Source organism: Ornithodoros turicata, chromosome 2 (genome assembly GCF_037126465.1).
Source record: "Ornithodoros turicata isolate Travis chromosome 2, ASM3712646v1, whole genome shotgun sequence".
Taxonomy (NCBI): Eukaryota; Metazoa; Arthropoda; class Arachnida; order Ixodida; family Argasidae; genus Ornithodoros; species Ornithodoros turicata.
In genome coordinates, this window is record NC_088202.1 from 51,614,208 (window position 1) to 51,637,995 (window position 23,788).

A 23,788-nucleotide genomic window follows, 5' to 3' on the forward strand; every position below is an offset into this window, starting at 1 on the left:
TAATGCTCTGGTAAAGCCTGTGGCAAGACATGTGAGGCATGCAAGACATTTTTTAAATACTATTTATAAAGGAAAATATATTTGAGTTATAAACCGTCACTGGTTTTCGTTCCTCAACTTTGAGCAACACATTACAATGTTACTGGGAATTACGCAAAACGCGTGAAGTTAGCGATGCGAGAGCAGACGAAAGGAAAGAATGAGGAGGAGGTTAGGTTCTGCGCATTACTTCACTTCTGCTGGGATGAGAGGAGCGCTTCTGGAGATCACGTGGTACGGAGGCCTTCCATTTTTCATCAACCATTGCGACTTTAGGAGCTTCCTTGGGCTGGCTATGCGGTCCGGGATGCAAGCGTAATCAGTTTATGGTTTATGGCAGCACACGTTATGGTGCTGCCACCAGTGGTGCGAACGGCGTCTGCAGATAGGGAGTGCAGGGTTCTGCAGAACACGAACGGTATAACACATCGAGCGGACAAGCAACCAGAGGACCATTGGCTGCGTGACGACAATATGGCGCAACAGTGAGGGAATGCAAAGCGGCTGCGATGGAGCGAAGCCTAGAAGACCCGAGAGTTGTCTACTGTGGTGCATGCCGAACAGAAGCATGAGCCACATCTAGCCTTTATTGGGCGTGCACGATAGATACAGCTACCGTTGTCACTTCGCACGTGGCTGCGAAAAAGCGTGGTTTGTTTTAGTAGCGGAGGAGCAATCCCGCTATATTTTAAAGAAAGTGTAAAGTATATGTACCATAATGTTTCAAGGTACCATCAGGTAGAACTTGCTGTGTGATCACACACACAGGTAATCACCTCTAATCAGCTCTAAAAATGCATCGTCATATGGCACCACTGGCGTTGCGACTTTCTCTATTATATTCTGTAAAATAGAAGAAGCGATGCCTTTGTACTAGAACCTCAATCATTCTTCCACAGTAGAACAGAGAAATCAACGACGGTTTTCAAAGATTCCCACGTCAGTTTAAAAGATACGGACAACTATACTAATTTATGACATCTCAAATACCTGTCAGATCACGTTCAATCACGCGACAAAGGTGGTACAATTATCAATGTGGTAGTCTCACCGTCCAAACGCTCAAGGCGTAAAAATGCTCACCAAGCTTCTTACGTTCCTGTTGTTTTCGCAAGTGTCGTAAACAAGGAGAAATGGCCAAGAGAGACCAAAGGACACGGCCAGCCGAGGCGTCGGTACCTCTTTTCCCTCAGTTGTTCGAAATCGTTATGTGTCATGTTTGATTGGTAGCACAGTATGAAATGTTTATTGCAGGAGAACACACTTTGTTGTGGCTTGGGGGATCATCATGTTTTCAACCACGAGCATATCTGAAGCTCCTTAATAGTAAAATAATTCAAACATGTGCACAAGTATAGAATCACGCGATAGGACTCAACTGGTAATGGGATCTATCAATAAAAGCTGAGCAGGAGCGCAGGGCATTTATTAGTCGTTCATTTACCTCAAAAGATAGCTTTAATAGTTGCGAAGCAAACTGATTTAACTAGTGAAAATTTCGCGTGACTGACAAGTGTGAAAGTATATAAAAATAGCGCGGTATAAAAATAAGCGTGGTCGTTTCGTGAAAACTTGGTGGCGTGAGCTCTTCTTTCTTTTTTTATGCTTCAACAGCTACATAGTATATATGATGAGACGCTAGGAAGATTATCCGTATATTCCTGGTCGGTGAACCTTGGAAAGGAATTTTGTACTTCATACCTCAGGGAGCGGTGCTGATGTGAGGTGGTGTTCTTCTGTACAGATAGCGAGCACTAGAAGGATTTTGCCCCCTTATTTCCTTTTTCCTTGGAAAATCAGAGCCACACAAAATGCCGGCTAAGCAATTTTGGCTCAATACCTTCAAATAACGAAGACTGAAGCTGTTTTTTTAGCAGCTGTTGGACGATGCATTTGCATCTAAAAATTAAAAAAAATGATTTGAGCAATATAACAATTTATTATTCGTTATACGATGACACAGTCGAAAGGATGAAAATAAATTATGAAACTGTCAAGATGGGCTCTTGGTAAAATCGAACGGGTGACCAAATGTCCGGTCTTAGCTAATATAATTACTTATACCCCTGTCACACGGGCATTTTCGATCCTGCTCGACCGAACCTGCTTGAACCCAATGCAGATCGGATGGTGCTACACGGCCGCTTCCAAGCAGGATCGAACTTTGATCCTGCTTGACTCAAGACAGTTCCCATAACAGGATTGAGAATTTCAAGACTGCTCGACGGCCGCCATTTGCATCCTCGACCCCGGTGAACTGTCATAACTTAAGACGGACATGCGCGCGAAGCTACAAATGATGCTTACATCGATACCACATAACATAACATATTACATAAATTACCACTAATATCGCTGTTATATAGGAAACGCGAAATTAATGAGTCCCGTTTATTCATTTGCACAAGTCAACCATTCAATGCGCATTGAAAGTGGCCGTGTAGCAGCGTGAAAAAAAACTCGAGCGTGCTCGGGAAGTTCGATGCAGATCGGATTCGAGAAGGATCGAAATTCCCGTGTGACAGGGGTATTAGTCTGTATATTATTAATTAATATCCCAGAGTATCGGACCCGGGTCTCGTTCCCCTGTTGCACCCACGGTCGGCGCGTTTGCTCAAATCTTCGTCCAGACGGCCGTCCCAGACGCCAAAATGACTTTTTGATCAACTTTGATTGATAATAACACTTGATATAAAATTGATATCAGAGATGTCATCATCTAATTATTTAGTCTGTATATTATTAATTAATATCCCAGAGTATCAGACCCGGGTCTCGTTCCCCTGTTGCACCCACGGTCGGCGCGTTTGCTCAAATCTTCGTCCAGACGGCCGTCCCAGTCGCCAAAATGACTTTTTGATCAACTTTGATTGATAATAACACTTGATATAAAATTGATATCAGAGATGTCATCATCTAATTATTTAGTCTGTATATTATTAATTAATATCCCAGAGTATCAGACCCGGGTCTCGTTCCCCTGTTGCACCCACGGTCGGCGCGTTTGCTCAAATCCTCGTCCAGACGACCGTTCCAGACGCCAAAAACACATTTTGATCAACTTTGATTGATAATAACACTTGATATAAAAGTGATATCAGAGATGTCATAATCTAATTATTTACTCTGTACATTATTAATTAGTATCCCAGAGTATCGGACCCGGGTCACGTTCCCCGGTTGCACCCCGGGAGTGCCCTTTGGATATCCGGAAGGAAAGCCCTTGGCCTTTCGAGCTCCTTTTCGAGTTTAGACGCATGCGTATTACGCTAATACTAGAACTTAGTGCGTGGAACGCCTAAGAACGGAGTCTTGTCTGGGTCGCATCTTTAAAGGCCCAGGGTGCATCAGGGTTAACACTCACACACCGTGCGGTGGTTGATATGTGGCCTGTAGGATGTACTGATTCAAAATAGGCGATGACATTTCAAAAATTTTACTTTCTTTGTCGAAAAATTGGAGTCTAAAAATGGGCATTGTGCAAAAATCGACGAAATTCCCATAGGCGCAATGCATTAAAATTCATTTGACCTGGGTGCATTAGATATACATTCTGCTACTGCAATTCTTGTTTCCAGGGGTTCTTTACATGGTGTTTTTACTTCTTAGACGATGGCATCTTAAAATTCTTATTCAATTTTGCTGTTAATTGGCATAAACCCAATTTCTCATTGTATTCATGTCCTGTAAGGTCGCTTTCCGCAAGGCAGTTCGGTATAGCGGTGGAGCGTGCCGACGAAAGGGTGACAGCGAATTCTGCGAATGGTGTCCATGAACATCGCTCTGAAGAGCACCCGATGAAGGGTCATGGCTTGAGAATGTAAGGTCCGCTGGCACCTGCACAAGAAATTTTTACGTTTCAACATTGTGCAGCCTTCACGGCGATAACAGAATAAGAAGGAAAAAAAACATTATGCAACAATTTCGTGACGCATATTATATCTATGTAAAAATAAAGTTTTTGGTGAAAGATGAAAGTCACTGAAAAGGTTAACCAGCTGTAGGAGTCGAACCCACATCTTCTAGATTGCCGGTCCAGGGCTCTACCAATTGAGCTAAGCTAACACGCCTTCTCAGCGACTTCCAGGGTGCGTCATCTGAAGGGACAAACCAGCCACTCTCTCTCATCCTCCTTTCACTCTTACATTTTTGCTCACTCACACACATTCATACCACGGGATCGACGCAGGCGGCAACTGTTGAACATGAGAGAACTGATGTTCTGAGGCTGGAACGACATAGAAGGGACAAAAACATACAAAGCCTCAGTTTGCCTAAGAAATTAACGATGAAAGATGAAAGTCACTGAAAAGATTAGCCATGTGTAGGAGTCGAACCCACATCTTCTGGATTGCCGGTCCAGTGCTCTACCAATTGAGCTAAGCTAACACGCCTTCTCGGCGACTTCCAGGGTGCGTCATTTGAAGGGACAAACCAACTACTCTCTCTCACTCATCCCCATTTCACTCTTACATTTTTGCTCATTCACTCTACATTTGTTCGACTCCTACAGCTGGCTAACCCTTTCAGTGACTTTCATCTTTCATCGTTAAAATCTTAGGCAAATTGAGACTTGTATGTATTTGTCCCTTCTATGTCGTTTCAGCCTCAGAACATCAGTTCTCTCATGTTCAACAGTTGCCGCCTGCGTCGATCCCGTGGTATGAATGTGTGTGAGTGAGCAAAAATGTAAGAGTGAAAGGAGGACGAGTGAGAGAGAGTGGCTGGTTTGTCCCTTCAGATGGCGCACCCTGGAAGTCGCTGAAAAGGCGTGTTAGCTTAGCTCAATCTTTCATCGTTAATTTCTTAGGCAAATTGAGGCTGTGTATGTATTTGTCCCTTCTATGTCGTTCCAGCCTCAGAACATCAGTGCTCTCATGTTCAAAACAACAACAACAACATATATATTGTGATGATGAAGTGGGGAGGTTTTCCACTCTAGGAGTGGAACGCTACCCCATGTTCAAAAGTTTTTGGTGTTGCACATACACAACGTGTAGCTAAAAAGCTCTGGCTACTTTTTTTTTCCTGTATATATCATTGGCTTCTGTCAATAGTAGGTCTCTCACCCTGACGGGAGGATATCACCTACTACGTGACCTTCTGAGGCCACCCGCCCAAACGTTGCCAGCCTGCTCACTGCTGAAGAGGCCCAAGAAGGCCGAAACAGCTGTCCAGTGCTGGTATGACGACGTTTGAGCAACAGACATGTATCTAGGTACATTCGTTACAAAACTGTTTGTCCGGTGTTCTCACGCTTACCATAGTGCTGTTAACATAAAAGATATACATGTTGTTAAGAAATGGTGGTGCTCGAAGGAGTAAAATAAGCAAAAATTTATATCATAGAATAAAAGCACCATGTTTCAACTCTGTTTGCACCAAATATGAACAAATTTATGAAGGGACCTTTTTGAGAAAACGCCCATAAAATATTCCAGTTTTTCGTACCCGACGTGCTTTTTCTACGCTGGTGAGAAGGAACGGTTACACATAACAGAATGTGTTTCATTTCAAAATAAAGGAGAGGAAAAACGATTTCTTTTGTCACAAGTTGCGTTCAAACAGAGCAACGAGGGTCGCGGAATTTTGCTGCAAAGTTGCAGTGAAAACACATGGTGTAGCACTTTCGTGAATCGGTCTAATTTTTAACAAGGTCAAGGAGTGCCCTGTGAATGTGTGCAAACACATTTCCCTAAAAAAACTGTATCTGATAGACTTCATTAAATGGTAAACACCTGTTGCAGCCCCTGTTTGTCCGGTGTTCTCACCCTTTCCATATTGCTGTTAACACCAATGATTTACTTATCGTTAAAAAACGTTGGGGGGGGGGGGGGCAGAGGAGTAGAATAAGCAAAGATTTTATTTAGTAGAATGAAAGCACTATATTTCAACACTGTAAGCACAAAGTATGAAAACATTTAGAATGGGCGTTTTTTTTTAGGAAAACACCTGCTGCTGGAAAAGCGATTCAACAATAGAACTCGTTTTGTATCAAACCAAAGAAGAAGGAAAGCGCTTTCTTTCACAATAAGTTGCGTTCAAATCGGAGCAAGGACGGCCGAGTAATCCTGCTAAGAAGTTTCATTAAAAACACACGGTGTAGCGTTTTTGTGAACTTTTTTCGTCTAGTTTTTTTAAATTAGTCCGAACATTAGTCCACAGAAGTGCCCCGATCTGGAGTTATTACCACTTCAGTTTGACTTCGAGTCCGGATTCATATTCAGCATATAAGTCATAATTTGGCATCCGTTAGATCTTATTCATTCTCAACAACAATTATTTAAATTATCTGCCCGTCCCCCGTAATGCAAAGCACATCGCTCGATTGTCATAGTGGTCCGGTAAATAGAAGAAACAATCTATTAATTAATTAAAATGAAGCTTGCAAACGAATTTAACCCTGCGACGAACGTTGCACCAGTCATGTTCCATCCATTCCCTGTTTTGTTCTTCTGCTCTGTATTTGTCCTGCCTTAAAATCGTGTACGTTGAATTGTACCTTCTATTTTGTTATTCAAGCTGTCTTTATAATCCCTAAACATAGGGTGTTTTTGAATAGGAAGGAAGGAAGGAAGGAAGGAAGGAAGAACGGAAATTGTTTATTTTCTACATTATTTTACGTTACATATTGCCAACTTCGCAGGTTGAATAATAAAATCTGAAAATGGTGACAAACATAAAGGGGATCAAACGCCAGCGGCGTGTCACTGATCCCAGTCATAACAGTACGACAAAAAAATAAGATACAGATAAGGCAGGTACACTATCGTTCAACATATTTACACATACTGCACATACCTCAAACTTTAGTACAAGAGCCAGATATGCTGTAATAATAATAACAATAATTTCGTATGGTTTTACATCTTATCAACTTTGATGTTTGAAATAATGTCTTACTTGTTTTGTAAATATAAATAGTGATTTAAAGCCCTGAATAGACTCATGCAATGAATTCCAGTTTTACTGCAAGGTTCTGAACTGAAAAATATCCGTAATTTATACGTATTTTTGGTAGACAAAGTGTACATGGCCCATAATTTCGTATTGAGGCTGTAACTTCACGTTTAGTCACGGTCATGAATAGCACGATACGTAGTATGTGTCAACTTATATACAACTGTATATAACCTGGAACGAAATAATTCTGAGACTGTGGGAATATTCATCAGTGTAAATGCAAATGTAACGCTCTCGTGGTTCCGCGGTGATAACATACTACGTAGTGCTTTCCTCTGCAAAACATGCAACGGTTTTATTGTGGATTCTTATGTTAAGGCGAAACTTTCTAATGCCATAAGAAATGTGGTTCTGGATGGATGACGTGTAGATTGTTCTAAGAGTGGGCAAAAGGGAAGAAATTTTAACTTGGCTATTGCAATATAATAATAATTAAATGTCGTATGCCACTATGGCTAATAATGTATGCCACTATGCATGGGTAATATGTTCATGCCACTACAAGCCTGCCAGCTGAGCCTGTGACTGCGCCTCTTCTTTCGCTCTTTCCGATTTGTCTTTCTTTTTTCTTCTTTCCCTTTATTTTTCCTTTTCTCCCTTTTCCTTTTGTAAGCGGGAATAGCAAGTCGGCTGCTGGAGCCAGGCTAACCTTTCCCCTCTTTCGTGTTTTTTGTTTTGTTTTGCAATACACCTATATCCCCCCCCCCCCACTACAAGTGCGGATCGAGTGGAATATCCCTAATATTTGAACCGATGAACGTCTGTTAATCTCACCTTTCTTAATGCATTGTTCGCCCTTTTATACATATCCACAATATCACAGCTTTGAAGAAATACTGAAGTGTCATCAGCATATGAAATTGTCTGCATATCAAGATATGCTACCAAGTCGTCTATAAACACCAGAACTAAAAAGGCCCAAAAATTGATCCTTGCGGAACGCCGGTGGAAATATTACCTAGATTAGGGGAGTTGTAAGCAACTTGCACAAACTTTTTCGATTTTGTAAATAATTAGTGAGCAAGTTGAGGGTTTTACCTCTGAAAACCGTAGCTTGCAAGTTTCTTACATAATATTGAGTGGTTTAAAACATCAAAGGCCTTCCGCAAATCCACAAATATCCGCACGGTTAATCGTTTTGTTTCAATATGACTTTTAAGAGCTTCATAAATTGAGAGTACTGCTGGTTCTCTTGACTTATTTTTCCGGAATCCGAACTGATAATCAGATAAGAGACTGTGTTTCTAAAAAAAAATCTGCCCATTCCGCGAGAGGCTTTCTCCTCCTTCCTGGAGGCATTGTAACTGAAGTACGACATCTAATCCAGGCGTGTAGCGTCTACGCCATTCACCCATGAGTGCATGGGGCTCCACCTTTCGGAAAACAATGGAAACTCATTCAGTGTTACTGGGACAGGTTGTTCCATAAACCGAAACTATGAGAGGTCACCCGAAATCAAGAACAGCAAAACAAATTCGTTTTTAGTCTGTGTCATATTTCTAGGCTTGTCTATATTCTCCAAAAATATCGAAAATTATCCGGGTTCTATCCAAAAAAGCCCATTGGAGAGGATCCTTTTAAAAATATCGGGATTTTTTTTTCAACCCTGGTGCAAAACCTCTCAAAATGAAATTTTGAATATTCTCAAGTCCACAAGATTCAGATTCAGTTATAAGGACTGTGAGGTAGTATAAGAAAGGATGTAGAAACATCAGGTAAGGATAACACGAAACTGTCAGGAGAGCGATTATGAATTGACTGAACGGTTCCAGCAAAGTAGTCAATGAAAATGACATCGTCTCCCAACAAACCCATAAAGGTGGGATCTAGCGTTGTTTTGTCCTTAACGTATTTCCAAAACAGTTCAGGATTTATATGAAGCGGTCCTTCGACTGATCTGTCATACATGCATAAATCCCCGTTAGTATATATTATTTTGTTTCACGCATACCATGGAAAATTTATTGTACCATGAAGTGTCACCAGTAGCTATACACTTGGCACTGATGGCCGGCGGTCGATGGACTGCTGCCGGCTGCATTTCCGGGTGTATCCCGTTTGAAACCATTAAAAATAATCTTTCAAAAATAAACACGTAAGTACCCACTGTTAAAAAAATACCTCCCAGAATATACGCTTAAAAATCAACGCATCAAAATAATTGCCGAAATATCCCCGTTTAAATAAAAACGCTAAGGAATCCACGGTTAAGAATGTATCGTTAAAAATAAATCGTTTCAGAATCCCCCAAATCCACCCTACAGTTGCTAGAGTCATGTGGTATGGCCCAAATCAAGGTGAACTGCAAACAAGCGGCTTAAACTAACCTCACAGGACCAAACTAGCCTAAACTACCCCAAACTAACCTAACCTAACCTAACCTAACATAACCTGATCTAACCCGGCGCAAATTGCAATCATTCCGCCTCCGTGCTAGATGGTGAGGGGATTTTGAAACAGTTTATTTTTAATGGTGGATTATTAAACGGTGATCTCTAAGCGGGGATAGTAAGCGGTTTTAGGGGATATATTTTTAACCGTGTATTTTTTAAGCGGATTATTCTTGAATGTTTTATTCTTAAGCGTTTATTCTTAATGGTGGATTTCGGGGACCTCCCGACGAGACAAGCAGCGGCAGCTATCCCGACACCGACGAGTTCGAAACCCCCCACCAGAAAGCCGCCTCGACGCCTCTCTCTCTTGCCGGTAGCCCGGATGGACGCCACAGCACAGGAGCGGTAGCGGCCTGGAACCCGCACCGGCGAGTTCCGTCGGAATGCGGGGGTCCCCGAAATCCACCATTTAGAATAAACGCTTAAGAATAAAACATGGAGGATAAAATAAGGAAAAACACGAAGGCGGACTGATTGCAATTTACGCCGGGTTATATCATGTTATGTTAGGTTAGTTCAGTTTGGTTTCGGTTAGTTGGGGATAGTTTAGGCTAGTTTGGTCCTGTGAGGTTAGGTTAAGCCCCTTGCTTGCAGTTCACCTTGATTTGGGCCATACCACATGACTCTAGTAACTGTAGGGTGGATTTGGGGGATTCTGAAACGATTTATTTTTAACGATATATTCTTAACCGTGGATTCCTTAGCGTTTATATTTAAACGGGGATATTTTGGCGATTATTTTTGCGCGTTTATTCTTAAGCGTATATTCTGAGAGATATATTTTTAACAGTGGGTACTTACGCGTTTATTTTTGTAAGATTATTTTTTATGGTTTCAAACGGGGTACATTCGTCTCGTCGGTAGGGGGATTTTGAAAAGCGTAGGAGTATTATTAGGATTCATTTTGGCACGATTTTTTTTCGACCCGTTTTATTTTAACAGGACTTATTTTGATACGATTTATTTTAACACGATATATTTCGTGAATGATTTATTTTGGACGGTTTATTTCGGTATACACCCCTTTTGCCGACCACTTGCAGTTTCTAGTAGACGGCAGAGCTAAAATAGTTAGATGTGTGGCGTGCGCTGCAATTACTTTTGTGCTTGATCAGTGGTTTGTGCGGATCATGTATAGATGAGGCTTTGATATTGCAATTCCAATGTGCTCCCTTAAGTCAATTATTACAACGTTGATTACAATATCTCTGTTAATTAGTGCGCTAACTGAGAAAAATACGGTTTCCTAGTAGTAATCCAATGACAAAAGTAAAAGCGTCTTTTCTAAAAATTTGTTGCAGATAAAAGGAAACACCCTCTATAACTACAATATGATTAAAATTCATTAATTAACATTTTCACCTAGGGGATTTCGTGCAGAGGCGAGATAGCCATAACCGAACTTTGCTGTACAAATGAGCCCAAAACGAAACCGCGCCGACGAAGAGCGAAGGGAGGACAGCGCTCATTGCAGCTCAGGTGGGCACGTGGTTTGGGGCAATTATTATGATTGGAGTCGGTGCTGATATGCTGGCCAGATCAAGCGCTTTGCGGCTCAGACTATGCTGCAGAGTCCCCTGTGGTTGCCGCCCCCCTGTCGCAGACACACTGGCACACGCTGCCGAAGATCTCCCAAGTTCAAGCAGCGGCCAAGGTTCGTGCAAAGCTTGTCCAAAGTTTTTCGGAATATATGTTGTCTTACTTATTCACTTTCCGGGTGTCCAGCAGAAACCTGTCATGTGCCGGAGACTGCATTCGCAGCACACATGGATGAAGTCACTGACATAGACTGTAGGTGTTTATGCATTTTTATTGGTATGTACATTGTGAAAGTACACGCATGACATCGGCCAGGAAATCTAGAGCTGCCACTGTGTTGCAAAGCATTTGAGAACTGGAACCTCAGTTTACAAGCATTTTTAGTTGTCGTAACAACCAAGATAGCTTCTCATATCGGCAGCGCTGGAACTTGAACATCTATACGAGTATTTGCTTCCGATATCTATCCAGGTGTTGCAGATGTTGCGTGTGGAGGAGCTCTTGCACACAATGCGGTTCTTAATGTAGCTTCTGGCACCTGTGTCACTGCTTCGTCCAGTGAAGGTGCATGTTCTTTCACATCCCATTGTAGCTCCGGATATTTGAAATAATGCTCTCTCACATTCAGATGCAACTGTGATCATGACAGATCCTTCAGGTGCACACGGGGCTGGCACCGTCAGACACAATGACTCCGCAGAACTTTCCGCTGTGGTGGACGACAAACACCAACTGCTCTAGCACACCAACCCTGAATGGTATCCACAGTGCGAAGGCTAAAATTATTTCATGGCGCATACATGTTTGTAATTTTTCCAGATTCTGCTGCAGCGTCACTTTCTTTCCTTTCCAATGGTGCACAACAGATGTGGCAGATGCCGCGACCTCAGCTGCATCTGCCATGTCTGATACTGAATCGTTGAACACAGTGGAAAGTCACAGGCGACTCAGTCTCTGCTGATTTTCTGCATGATGTGGTTCTTGACATCATCCGGAAGTCTGAAATCATCGGTATGTCTGTGGATGCAGTTGTGTCTGACATGGGCCCATACAATCAAGCGTTGTGGAGGAAATGTGGGACATCTGCTACCCGCAATGGCGAGACTGTTGTTCCCTGCGCCCGTTCGTGTCCAGCAAATGCCAGTCGCAAGCTGTTCTTCGTAGCGGATGCACCTCACATTCTGAAGAATATCAGAGCCCATCTTGTGAGGGGACAGTCCATGTACCTGCCCAAAGACATAGTTGAAAAACATCACCTACCAACAGCCGAGGTAAGAAGAGGGATAATAAGGATGTGGCAGTTTGTTTCGGAGATGATTTTACCGCCTTTTTTTTCTGTTTAGGTGTCCATCCGGCATATCAAGAGGCTTGCGGAGATTGACGACACATTGTTCCTCAACCTCGCCCCGCATCTCAAGTTGCCCTTCCTTGACAACCACCACTACGACAAGAAGAGTGTTCCGTCAGCGGTCGATGTGTTGAACAGGGCTGTATCTGCTGGCATTCGGCTGCAGATGGAGATGGACAAAATGACACACGAGGCACTTGCCACTGCGTGGTTTATTGAGCAGGTGCATCGCTGGTTCTCGATAAAGACGGCACGGAGCTTCAGCATGGCAATGAGCCATGCCAAGGAAGACAAGCACAAGGAAGCTGTGGAATTTCTGAAGGACTCTGCGGAACTTTTCAGGGCTGTGTCTATTCGTGGCCCTCAGCAGAAGGGGGCTTTCAAGCCCGTGCAAGAGGGAGTGCTTGTGTCAACCACCGCGGCACTAGCAATACGGGAGCAGCTTCTAAGCACTTACGGCTTCAAGTTTGTTCTTCTGAGCCGTTTGAGTCAAGTCGCCTTGGAGAATTTCTTTTCTACTGTGAGACTGAAAAAATCCCGTGCCCAGACCACTGGAATGCTGTCGTAGTTCTTCTGCCCGAGTTCCAACGGCAACTACTCTGTTGATGACCGAATTGACTTGTTGGACTTCACTCATTGTGGGTAAGAAACAAGCACCGTGCCTAGAGAGAGCGATGCACTGCCCTAGTGAAACCCCTCAGGTCTAATGTGTTATGGGACTGAGAGGGCCTCTCAGATTGACAGGACCTCTCAGGACCTCTCAGAAGCTAATGCACAGATCTGACATCGGAACATCAATGTTCAATTTCGCCGTCTATGCTGCACCTGTCCTCGGAGCGGTACAATCATACAGTGCTATGATACAACGGAGATAGGTACAGTCAAGCACATGTCACAAAACTCCACATACATTGAGTTCCTTCGATTGTACAGATACACTCAAGGCATGCACACTGCCATCAGATTATCTAACAGTTATTTCAAATGTCTTGCAGAATTGTGAATATCTAATATTTGTTGAAGGATCGCTCGCAAGAAACTACACGAAACGGTAAATAGCAGCAACACAAACTAGATTTAGCAGTTACATGTCTACGAAAGCATGCAGTCATCATCAACACATACTGTCGTATTCCACAAAGCGTGAACTCATGGGACACATATTCGCAATGTACAGCGGCCAATGTAAGACGCCAACTAACTGGCGAGATTGGGTTCTCACCACCTGCCGCTTCGTAGAGATTCATCTGTAAGAAATACAATTTCAAAATGTCAGTGTAAGTCAGTGTGTAGGCATGGAAATATATAACATACCGTTTGGCACAAAGTGTCGTTGGTAACCTAACGTGGTTGGTAATCTTCCTATCGGCGCACATAATGCGTGTCTGCGAACAGTGGTAAAAGCGTAAAGTGAACAGGAATGCCTGTCACTCACAAAATCATATTTGACACATCGTATACATACCTCAAAAACAGTTAGAATACCGAAGACAAAACGCAAATTACTTGAGATCCGCGGCCGACGTCCTCACACTTCAACGCTTCAAAAGAGACTGATTGATCCGCTGGCGACTGGCCGAAACGCTTCCGCTTACGTGTAGTGCAATAATGCATGGATTGCAAGAACAATAGCTTCAAGGGGGAACGACAATACAAGGTTATCACGGCACGTGTTCCTTGGAGGAATAATGCACAAACATGTGAAATCTTGCGAACTATTTTCCAAAGCGGACGAGGTAGCATGTCCCGCGTCGCGGAAAACATGTAGCAACTTGCTCTGAGAGGCAGGGATTTCCCTACACCCTTCCTGCATTTTTGAAACACCCCCCCCCCTGAAATTTCTCAGGTGACTCCACCCAGCTCGGCCACCAACACGTTCTTGTAGTGAGTCCGGCGCAGCGAATTACATCCTGTTATGTCAAACTTGGGCTGTAGGACCACAGTCATGCAGACGATCGTACCATGCATTTGTCCAAAATCATTTGAAAGTGACTGTGCAATGCATATATTGCGCGTATGTACGAGCAAAAATGCGTGTGGGCACGCAATCTCAATGTGGATCATCAAGAGCCATTTGCGCCCAACTGAACCAAGCGAGGTATTCTAAGGTTTTCACCTTAGGTGTTCGTTGACAGGCTAGGTGTTCATTGACAAGATGGTACTCTCTTATCTTTGTCGGTCGTGTGATTATGCATCTTAACGTTGAAATGCCGTTCACAATGACTCTCTATTCTAATGTACAAATAAACCGGGAAAGCTGTGCAGATATGTCACCATTGTGCCACGATTCTTTCCGTGTCTAAGAAAAATTCCGTAAGTGGAACCATCACCAAGCATGACCCCCCCCCCCCCCCCTTGAAAGCTCGGCACCCCCCCCCCCCCCCCCAGTAGTGAATTTCTGGGGAAATCACTGCTGAGAGGTGTTGCACGACGCACTGTCGCAAAGCTGTCTGAGAGGTCCCCCCAAACCTCTCAGGGCTACATGAATGATTCTACAACGTTCTCCAGATTTTCTCTAACAGGTCCTCTCAGACCCCTTTGTGCTGCCTGAAAGGTCCTACCAGACCTTTCAAGATTTCTTGAAAGGTCCTACCAGACCTTTCAAGATTTCTTGAAAGGTCCTCTCAGACCCTTCAGAAGTGCTAAAGGGTCCTACCAGACCTTTCAAGATTTTCTGAAAGGTGCTCTCAGACCTCTCAGGAAATTTTGAGAGGTCTCTTAGGCACATTTTCGATAGGGCGGAGCCCTTGGACTTAAGCATATAATACGGGGAATTGACTGAGCTTCAGTGCCAGCCACTCACATATCATTCTGGGTATGTGAGTCGTGCCACGCGAAGGTACAAGCTTTGCCAAGCCTGTACGCATTTTCTACAGGACCGCCCAGTCGGAGATCATGACTGCCTCTTGCAGCTGAAATCGTACCGTAAGCAAGGAGAGAAACATCCACTTGTTACACGGCCGAAGCAGGTTGCTCAACTCCTGCAGCACGCCGACAAGGTGTTCACTTCAAGAAAGGCGGATGCATTTTCCTTCACATTGACGGAGCTGACAGACACTGTTCTTCAGACAAGCAGGCCACTAGGAATTCCCACGTGCCACCAACTTTCTGCCAAGCTTGCGGACTTTTATCTGATGCTATAAAGCCGCGCGGTTTTGGTTCTGGCTCATGTGGATAGCGAAATTGGGCGATCGTTCTTTCACGGCACGCACTCATTTCACGATTTTTAAAAGACATAATGATTTTCAACGAGGATTGTCTCCCATTCTGCTATCCCACTTTTGCCCGAAATTCCCTAACTAAATAGTTAATAATGAAGTTTATTGACTTAGTCGTCTTGTAGTTGTATGCTATCTCCGAGAGGATGTCCGCCTGCCAGTACAACTCAAATGCAAAAACAGCATTTATGCTGCTCTCATACCGTTGTGAAAAAAAAATAAAAAATAAAAAAGCAAAAACAAAGCACCCTATACATTTTCCTACATGCCGCTAATCACTGCATATGCACGCGTACAGAACTCCCTTGACTCAAAAGCTGAAGTAAAATGGACGTCCTATAAGATAATTAGTGATGTTCAAACGGAACATCGTTTCCTTCGAAAGCGCACTTTCACAAATGGCATGTTACTAAGCTTTCTACAGCATACACTATGATTTTGTTCTGGTTCAGAGGTGTTCGCAATAGTCTACTTAAATGAGCATGATACCAGACCTAACAAAAAAAGAAGAAACGCGATGAAGGGAGTTCCTATAGTGTACCATGGAATTACATCCAAAACGGAGTTTTTCAGTAGTGATAGGTGCTACTTCTTTCTGCCCATCCCTCTCTAAAGTCTAAACTCCTCCCCCTCCACCGCCCCCGTTGTTGCTCTGGGAGGTGCTGATCTGTCGTAATGTGCGGTATCATAAGGGTAACTCGGAGAAAATAATATGAAAGAAACGTCATAAGGTCGAAAATGCTTGCTCAGTGCTGTATAGCAAACGCGTCCTTGGGATATCTCGTGTGGACATTCAAGGACCAATTCATTTTCCTTGGAGGAAAACGCCACCGATGCTGTTCCTATTCCTGCAGTTCCTCCTGTTCCTGCAGTCTGCAAGGTGTTTGTAGGGCGCATCATATGCGCCACCACCAGCTCCCATGGCAGAGTTGCTAGAATGATTGCTTTCCACGCCGAGACTGGGAGGAGAAACGGGTTCGAAAGCCTGTCACCGGCTGTGCTGTTTGAGGTTTCCCCATGGTTCTCCGAAGACTTTCCACACGAATGTCGGCACCGTCGGACCCTAAAGTCGGCCCAGGACGCATACTAACCTCCTGCGCCCCACTCGTTCCTGCTGTCCTCTCTGCATCTGTCTACGTCTGTACGCCGCTCCTAGCCGCAGTTGCTTTGCGGCGCTAACATATATGGAATCAAAAAACAAATTATATGCGCCACTATTCATATTGTCTCACGTTCATGACAGTCCCTGTAATTTGCATCATGCATAGAGCCCATCTTATGCAGTAACGCGTCGCTGAATGCAGTTTCTGACCCTAGCGTGATGGAGTGTTTCTTGAGAGTCCTATAATGCGGAAGTCTAACCAACGACGTTTAGTTTTTCGAATCTCGGGGTGTCCTGCCTCAAGTATAGCTTTGATGACTTTCATATATGTTACTGCGATCAGGAGTTGGTAGCCGAGGATGCAGTTGTGATGCGTTGCACTTACTATTGACCATGGGTTTGCCTTGGACTACACATATTTGTCGTACACATTAAATTGATTTCGTTGCTCTACAAAGTTTAAGCGTAAATGTCCTGCTTATGTTACACAGCTTTTTTGGTGTATGGTTCACAACACACAGAATGGAGCTTCTGAAATAGACTGCTATGTGACGTATTCCACATAAAGCACTATTTCAAATGCCATATTCAGCACAAAGCGCCACTTCAAAAGTGTTTCCTCCGTTACTACACTGTCCTAACACTCTTAGTACCCCTTTCTTTTGAACCTACTGATGAAAATGGTGCTGAGTTGCAAATACACTCGTTTTACACGCTCTAAAGCGTACAAGAAAAATGCCACATGGAAGGTATAAAAATAGCATTTTTGGGAGACAGAACTTATATTCACAAAAATGGTTTGAAGGTGACGCACGTGCCTTCCACATATTTTCTTCCATACGAATGCTTTCCTTAGTCACACCGCGAGGTGTGACTATGTCACTACGTTGCTTGTACAGCTTGGCAGGAAAGTTGACGTAACACAGCACTGGCATATTTCTTCATCGGAGCGCCTCCTGCTGGCTTTCAGGATGAGATCGAATAAAAGACGGGTGACCGGCTATTCAATCCATCTCTCAGTATGTGTGTCCGCCCCTGTTTGCTCCCAGGGCGTCGCTCCAATGGAGAAACGCAACACCCCGGTGCTCCGAAAACGTTTGTCCCAAGCTGTATGTTGCATCAGAGCGCGCATGTAACTCGGAAATCTAGCGGAAAGCGTCTCACGAAACGGCTGCCATCGTTCACATTCGAAATGTAATGATAGCATGTCGCTCACAGCATAACGGTTGCTGCCGTCGTGCGAGTAGGTCGTAAGCGAGCAAGAATCACGTATATAGTGAAAAACTAGGCAATGATTGTATTCAAGTGCTCCCAGCTTTTTCCAAGTCGTATTCCACACGATAAACGAATGACAATGTCATTTATCTTTCATCGTATTTGACATGAAGCTTAGTACAGGTGGGACCATGTTTCTTAAGAAAAAAGAAAGGAAAGGTCAGCCAGACGGAGGTCGGCTTGCTATTCCACAAAAAAAAAAAGGAAAAAGGGGAAGAAAAGAAACGGATAAGAAGAAAAGAAAAGAAATGGAAAAGGGAACGAAAGAAAGGAAAGAAAAGCTTAACACAGTCCTCGCATTGACCCACTATGTAAGCCACAACACACAGAGAGCGAAATCGATTTTTAAGTGGATGATTTTACATAATCATTATAGTGACGACTTCGAGTTGTCCTTAACATGTGGTGCCGAATTTCGGGTAGAACTGCCATGGAACATGTTGAGCATACAGCAGAGCAAGCAAGTGTGGTCGGAATAAAAAAGAAGACTGGAGGCAGGTCTTACTTCAAATAAGCCGCTCTCATCAAGAACACCTTTGAGCTCTCACACTTCATTGCCTTGGATACAATCGAAAAGCGATTTCCTTCCCAACAAGCTATATCTTTAGTATGTACTGCGTATATAGTGTCATTTTATCACTTGGAAGGCGATATACCTCTAGAAAAAGTTGTGTTATTCGCCTGTATACTTTGAGGTTGTGAGAGGCTAGAATAGTTTGAAGTACCAGGTAAGCACACTATGATTCATTGTTTGTGGCCGAATTCCACGGTTTTGTTGTGATGCAGTCCAGATCACCGGCAGGATGTGTGTTACGCTACTTTATCATTTTATACTCTCATCATATATATACAGGGATGGAAAGAGTGTAACAAAACCGGCGATACGGGCCATAGCACAAGGTAGTGTGATCCGATGATTTCATACTAAATTCGCTGGTAAATCCGCACAGCATTAGCTTTAATAATAACACTGTGGAACTATAGTTATACGCGCCGTAAACACATACAAGTGGAAACGCTACCTGAGAATGAACGCCTGGTAGCAGTTGCAGAAATATTCGTAGATATTTGATGTTTGATCGCGCACCATATACATGATCATTGATTTGCATTTCCGAGTAATCGACACTGATTTCATATCAAAGTAGGTTACAAAAGCACCGATCTTCAAACCACATATACGAAGCGGACATAACTGTAGCTAAGTGTATGTTTTCATGCTTGTGCGTATTTTCTCCTTCTCTGGCCCATCATTTCTTTGAGTTTTAAGTCAATATAACGCCTACAGTACAACTTTCTCAGTCACCTTTTTGATATCGCTCCTTGTTGGTGATTTATGTAGCAAGATTCTTGAAGATACATACTGTTTTGAACTGTTTATTAATATATTCAGAACATGTCCTTCGCGCTGGTTCACAGAGTGGATTTTAAAGTGATCGGGTTGCACTTTGGCGGAAAATCCTTTCGTCATGTGCTGGGACTTCCGTGTGCCAGAGTAACCTGTACATGTAACTTTAAAAGCCGGATAAAAGAGATGAATAACTGAACCATGAGAAAAGGTTTACAATAAACAGAATGATAGTAGCTTATTCGAACAAAACAAATTAAAGTGACCACATACCTCATTTCACTGTTAGGTAATTACACTTCCCAGAATGTCCCACCTTGCTATGAACTCCCGCTTCAGTCGAACCAATCCTTCTTATTATTATACATGTATGCAATGCAGGGGAACTGCATCAAGGCATCAAGCTGAGCTGCACGGCCTAGCCCGTTCACATGGCATAGTTCTCTAAGGCACAGACTGTGCACTCAGGGGGAAAGGGATAGGTAATCGGTGCATTTATTCAAGTAAACGCGAAGCAAAGTTGTAGTGGTTAAACGAAAACTAAAAGCGAATGGCGTCTGATTCATGCAGCCTTCCTTTTCTAATTGAATATCAACCCCCTCCCCCACTCCTTTATCCTGTAGGAGAGATGGCTCTTCCACAAGTCCTGCTTATCGCTGCAATTGTTGCGTGCACTCTCGCCGACGACGATGCCAGGGTTACACTGGAGCAAGGGGCCGTGAAAGGAAGGAAGTTCGTATTTCTTGGGAACACCGTGCAAGTGTACCTAGGTATTCCCTACGCCGAACCTCCAGTAGGAAGCCTACGTTTTCAAAAACCTCGACCTGCTCAACCCTGGACTGGGACACTAGATGCCACCAATCCCAAATCAAGTTGTATCCAAGAAGGAACGCCTGTGCTCGGTCCTATTGCAGATACCTCCGAGGATTGCCTCTTTCTCAACGTATGGGCACCCGCAAAACAGGGTCCTTTGAAATCTGTCATGGTGTGGATTCACGGCGGGGCATTTAACTTCGGTTCGTCTTATCAGGATTGGTATAACGGCTCCGCATTAGTTTCGAGCGAAGACGTTGTTGTAGTCACTCTTAATTACCGTCTCGGACCTTTCGGGTTCTTAACTGCGCGCACTGCAGAGGCTCCAGGTAATGTAGGACTTTACGATCAAGCCCTCGCCTTGCAGTGGGTGCAGGCTAATATTGAAGCTTTCGGAGGTAACCGTGATAAGGTAACTCTCTTTGGCGAAAGTGCAGGGTCAATGAGTATCCATGCGCACATGATATCCCCTCTCACGACTGGACTATTCCATAGAGGAATCATGATGAGTGGCAACTTGTACACCCCGGGCGTAGCGCTAGGAGTCGATGAAATGCTTAGACGCGGAAACAACTTTGCAAGACACGTAAGCTGTGCCACTTTTAGTAAAGACCTTTCGACGCAGCCAGATGACGTTCTAAAATGCCTACGATCAAAATCAGCTGAAGAGCTCCAGGCAGGCTACGAAACTTTCGAGCAGAGATTTATAAAAAAGTTTATGCCGATTTTTAACGAAGAGTTCCTCCCAGTAGTTCCATGCCTAGCAATGAGCAGAGGCCTATTCAAGAAAGTTGACATCATGAGTGGATTAACGGAAGACGAAGGAACCATTATGTTTGTCTCGCAACCTGACAAACGCATCGTCGAAGACAATCTCCAACATATTAGTGAGGAAGAACTGGAAGCTTCAACGCGCTCTTTGATGCAGTCGTGGCTGAATGAGTTTAACGACGCTAGGTGGGAGTTTTATCAAAATAAAGTGGATCCATCTGAATGGAAGACGGGCTATAGGAAGGCCAGCTCAGACTTCGTCACCGATGAACTGTTTAAGTGTCCCCACAAAGTGCTTTCCGATAGGCTTTCGGGCGCAGAGTCAACTATGTTCTCCTATCTCTTCGGCCATTGCTCTGAAATGTCACCGTACCCAAAATGGGCTGGAGTTCCTCATACAACTGACATATTCTACTTCTTTGGGCTCCCTATGGTTTATCCAGACCATTACACTGACGACGACCGTGCATTCTGCAAGGATGTTATGAAGATGGCAGCTACATTTGCTAAAGAAGGGTGAGTGTCATGTTGAGATGTGTAGGGTTAGTATGGGCTGCTGCAGCATCAGTGGCGTCAGGGAAGTTAGCGACATCTTCCAGGCCCCAGCGTACAGTGGGGGCAATCGCGAGGCACGTCGCGTCTGCTCAGCCGAGACCCAGATCACGTCTCGAGCAGGCTCACACAATGTAGCCAGACCAGTCAATGAAGAACAGAGGTCATATCAGTGTGTCTAGAAGGGGTAGGTAGGGGGGGCATTTATATCTCGCTGACGGGCGCTGAAGATGAGGTTACGCCACTGTGCAGAACTCTTATGTGGTATATGGTACAGATCCCTCTTGTCCTCCCGTAGCGAACCATTCTTTAGCACGTGAAAAGTAAACTGAACATGTGTCTATGCAGGCGTACAGATGCGCCACACTCTAACATATACGCTTGTTAACGTATGTGTTCTACTGATGGCATTCGAAGGCAAATCAGGAGTGATGACCCAAGAGTTCTACATGAAGTATCAGAAACCATTCGTTATGAGTAATTTATGCTGTTTCTCTACTAGTGCGCCTGTGCTGCCAACTGGAGAAAAGTGGCCGAAATACACCGTGGAAGACCCAGTTTCCATTTCCATGAAGGCTGGAAATTTCACTACCTTAAGAGGCATGGACTTAAAGATCTGCGATCATTGGCAGGAAAGCACGTGTTAGAGAAAAGACAAAATGTAAAAAAAAAGGAACACCTTTTGAGTCTGTGCAGCCCTTACGCTTATAAACTTAGCTGCCGAAATATGCTTTTGTTGTTGGCATTCCGGTCAGTGGCCGTCTTCTCGTGGTCTTCTAATTCCTTATGAGAGATTTTGCACCACCCCGGTAGGACGACCGCTGTGGTCCTATCAACGCTGTACACCTGTAAATTTTGTTTGGCGTTTTCGCCGAACTTTGGTTTTTAATCTCAAGCAGTGTTCTGCCGTTTGTGCTGCTGTGGTGCCGTTTGTGTTGCTTTTTACAGCAGTAGCTGTACAAGGGAACTTTTTCTTAACGTCTTATTCGGTGTGCCACTGGTTGGAGCAGCAGCAAATCGGAGAGCACAGGAAAAAAAAAAAAAGTGCCAACCGTGCCATCCCTAGGAAGCTCAGCCAAAAGCGCCGCGGCGAAAACATTGTCGCCACTGGCGCGGATCCGAGGAGTGAGGAGATTCTTCGCGCCGATTGGGCGAGCATCATTTGATTTGAACGAGGAAGGCTGTTGACGCTGGAAGAGTGGCAGGTGACAGACTAGCAAACGCCCAGTCGTGCACGTTCGCACCAGCTCCCGTGCCAGCCCAGCGCCATGAACCATAACAACGCCTCCTCTATACTGTCTATGCCTGTCAAGTTAGCGGGCACCCCGGGCCTCCGTAAGGTGGCGCCAAATCCATAGGATACGCTACACGTGACGCGCACGCAGCAGCTGTCCGCAAGCAGAATTTAGCCTGGCGTTGCGGCAAGAAGCATTTCATCTCGAAAAATCTCGAAAACATTTGAAACAATTCGAAAAACGACGTACCGATAGCAGACGGCAGTTCTCGCGACCCTCGGGAACTAGCGCCACCGCTTCAAAAGAGGGCCGCAGGAGAGGAGGAATAGGAAAGGGGCACTGGAGTATAGAGCGACCGTATTGCCAGGCATTACAGAAATATAGGAGGCATTGAGCATAATAAATGTCAAAAAAAAAAGAACACTTTCACAGATGACTTGTCCCTGATTGAATGGCAGCAGCAGGTTATTGCCAAAGTGCATTCCAGCACCCAAACTCTTCGTCACTATTCACACGCTAAACTTCGCATCACTGAAAAATGCCCCGCGACAATCTCAGATGCTCAGAGGGTTGATTTCTCTTACAAGGCACATTGTCCCTGTCTACCTCCACAAGCCTCGCAGCGCAACATCCTTCATCTGTCGCCACTTTCCTTACGATCTGCACAGATTTAGACCGCACACTCCAGCATTCACAAATGCCAGCCTTGCGCAGTCATTGCCCTATTCCAGAAGACCACTATCGCTGTGAAGGTCCTTCCGGCACACGTTCTAAGCCCCGTATTGGTGGAATAACAAAGCGAGAACTTGCAACTTCAACAGAGGGCAGTTGATGCCTGAATTCCCGGACTCCCCATCATGACAGCACCCTGCAACATCGCTCTCGCAAAGTAGACTTGCCAGCAGACCATCACGAAGCCAAGTACCAAGCTATACTTTTGCACAGTATTGCACAAGTTGGCTAGGAGTGTGGTATGTGGTGAAGTTCTGTTTTAGCAGTGCACGCAAACGTGGTACCATGCACTACAATTTACTAGTATGGAATACGTGGGGCACAGTGAGAGAGATAGAAAGAGAGAGAAAAGAAAAACGAGGCAACGGCCAAGCTGATATTTTTCTCTTGCGATTCCTCTTACTTACTTGTTAATCAGGCACTGCCTTTTGGCAGTCACCTGCTAACCAGCACTTCTTGA

At 44.2% G+C, this 23,788-nt stretch overlaps 1 protein-coding gene across 2 annotated transcripts; it reads left to right on the top strand.

The window, feature by feature from the left end:
- The first annotated feature begins 18,495 nt into the window (after positions 1-18,495).
- LOC135385397 (acetylcholinesterase-like) lies at positions 18,496-22,091 on the top strand. 2 transcript variants are annotated; one of them, XM_064614689.1, is made up of 4 exons: positions 18,496-18,605; positions 19,607-19,707; positions 19,849-21,325; positions 21,864-22,091. In XM_064614689.1, exons 3-4 carry the CDS (start codon positions 19,854-19,856, stop codon positions 22,006-22,008), a joined length of 1,617 nt encoding a protein of 538 aa, XP_064470759.1. In that variant the 5' UTR covers positions 18,496-18,605; positions 19,607-19,707; positions 19,849-19,853; the 3' UTR covers positions 22,009-22,091. The 2 variants fall into 2 exon arrangements, with proteins under 2 accessions (XP_064470759.1, XP_064470758.1); XM_064614688.1 differs by lacking the exon at positions 19,607-19,707.
- Positions 22,092-23,788: the final 1,697 nt, after the last annotated feature.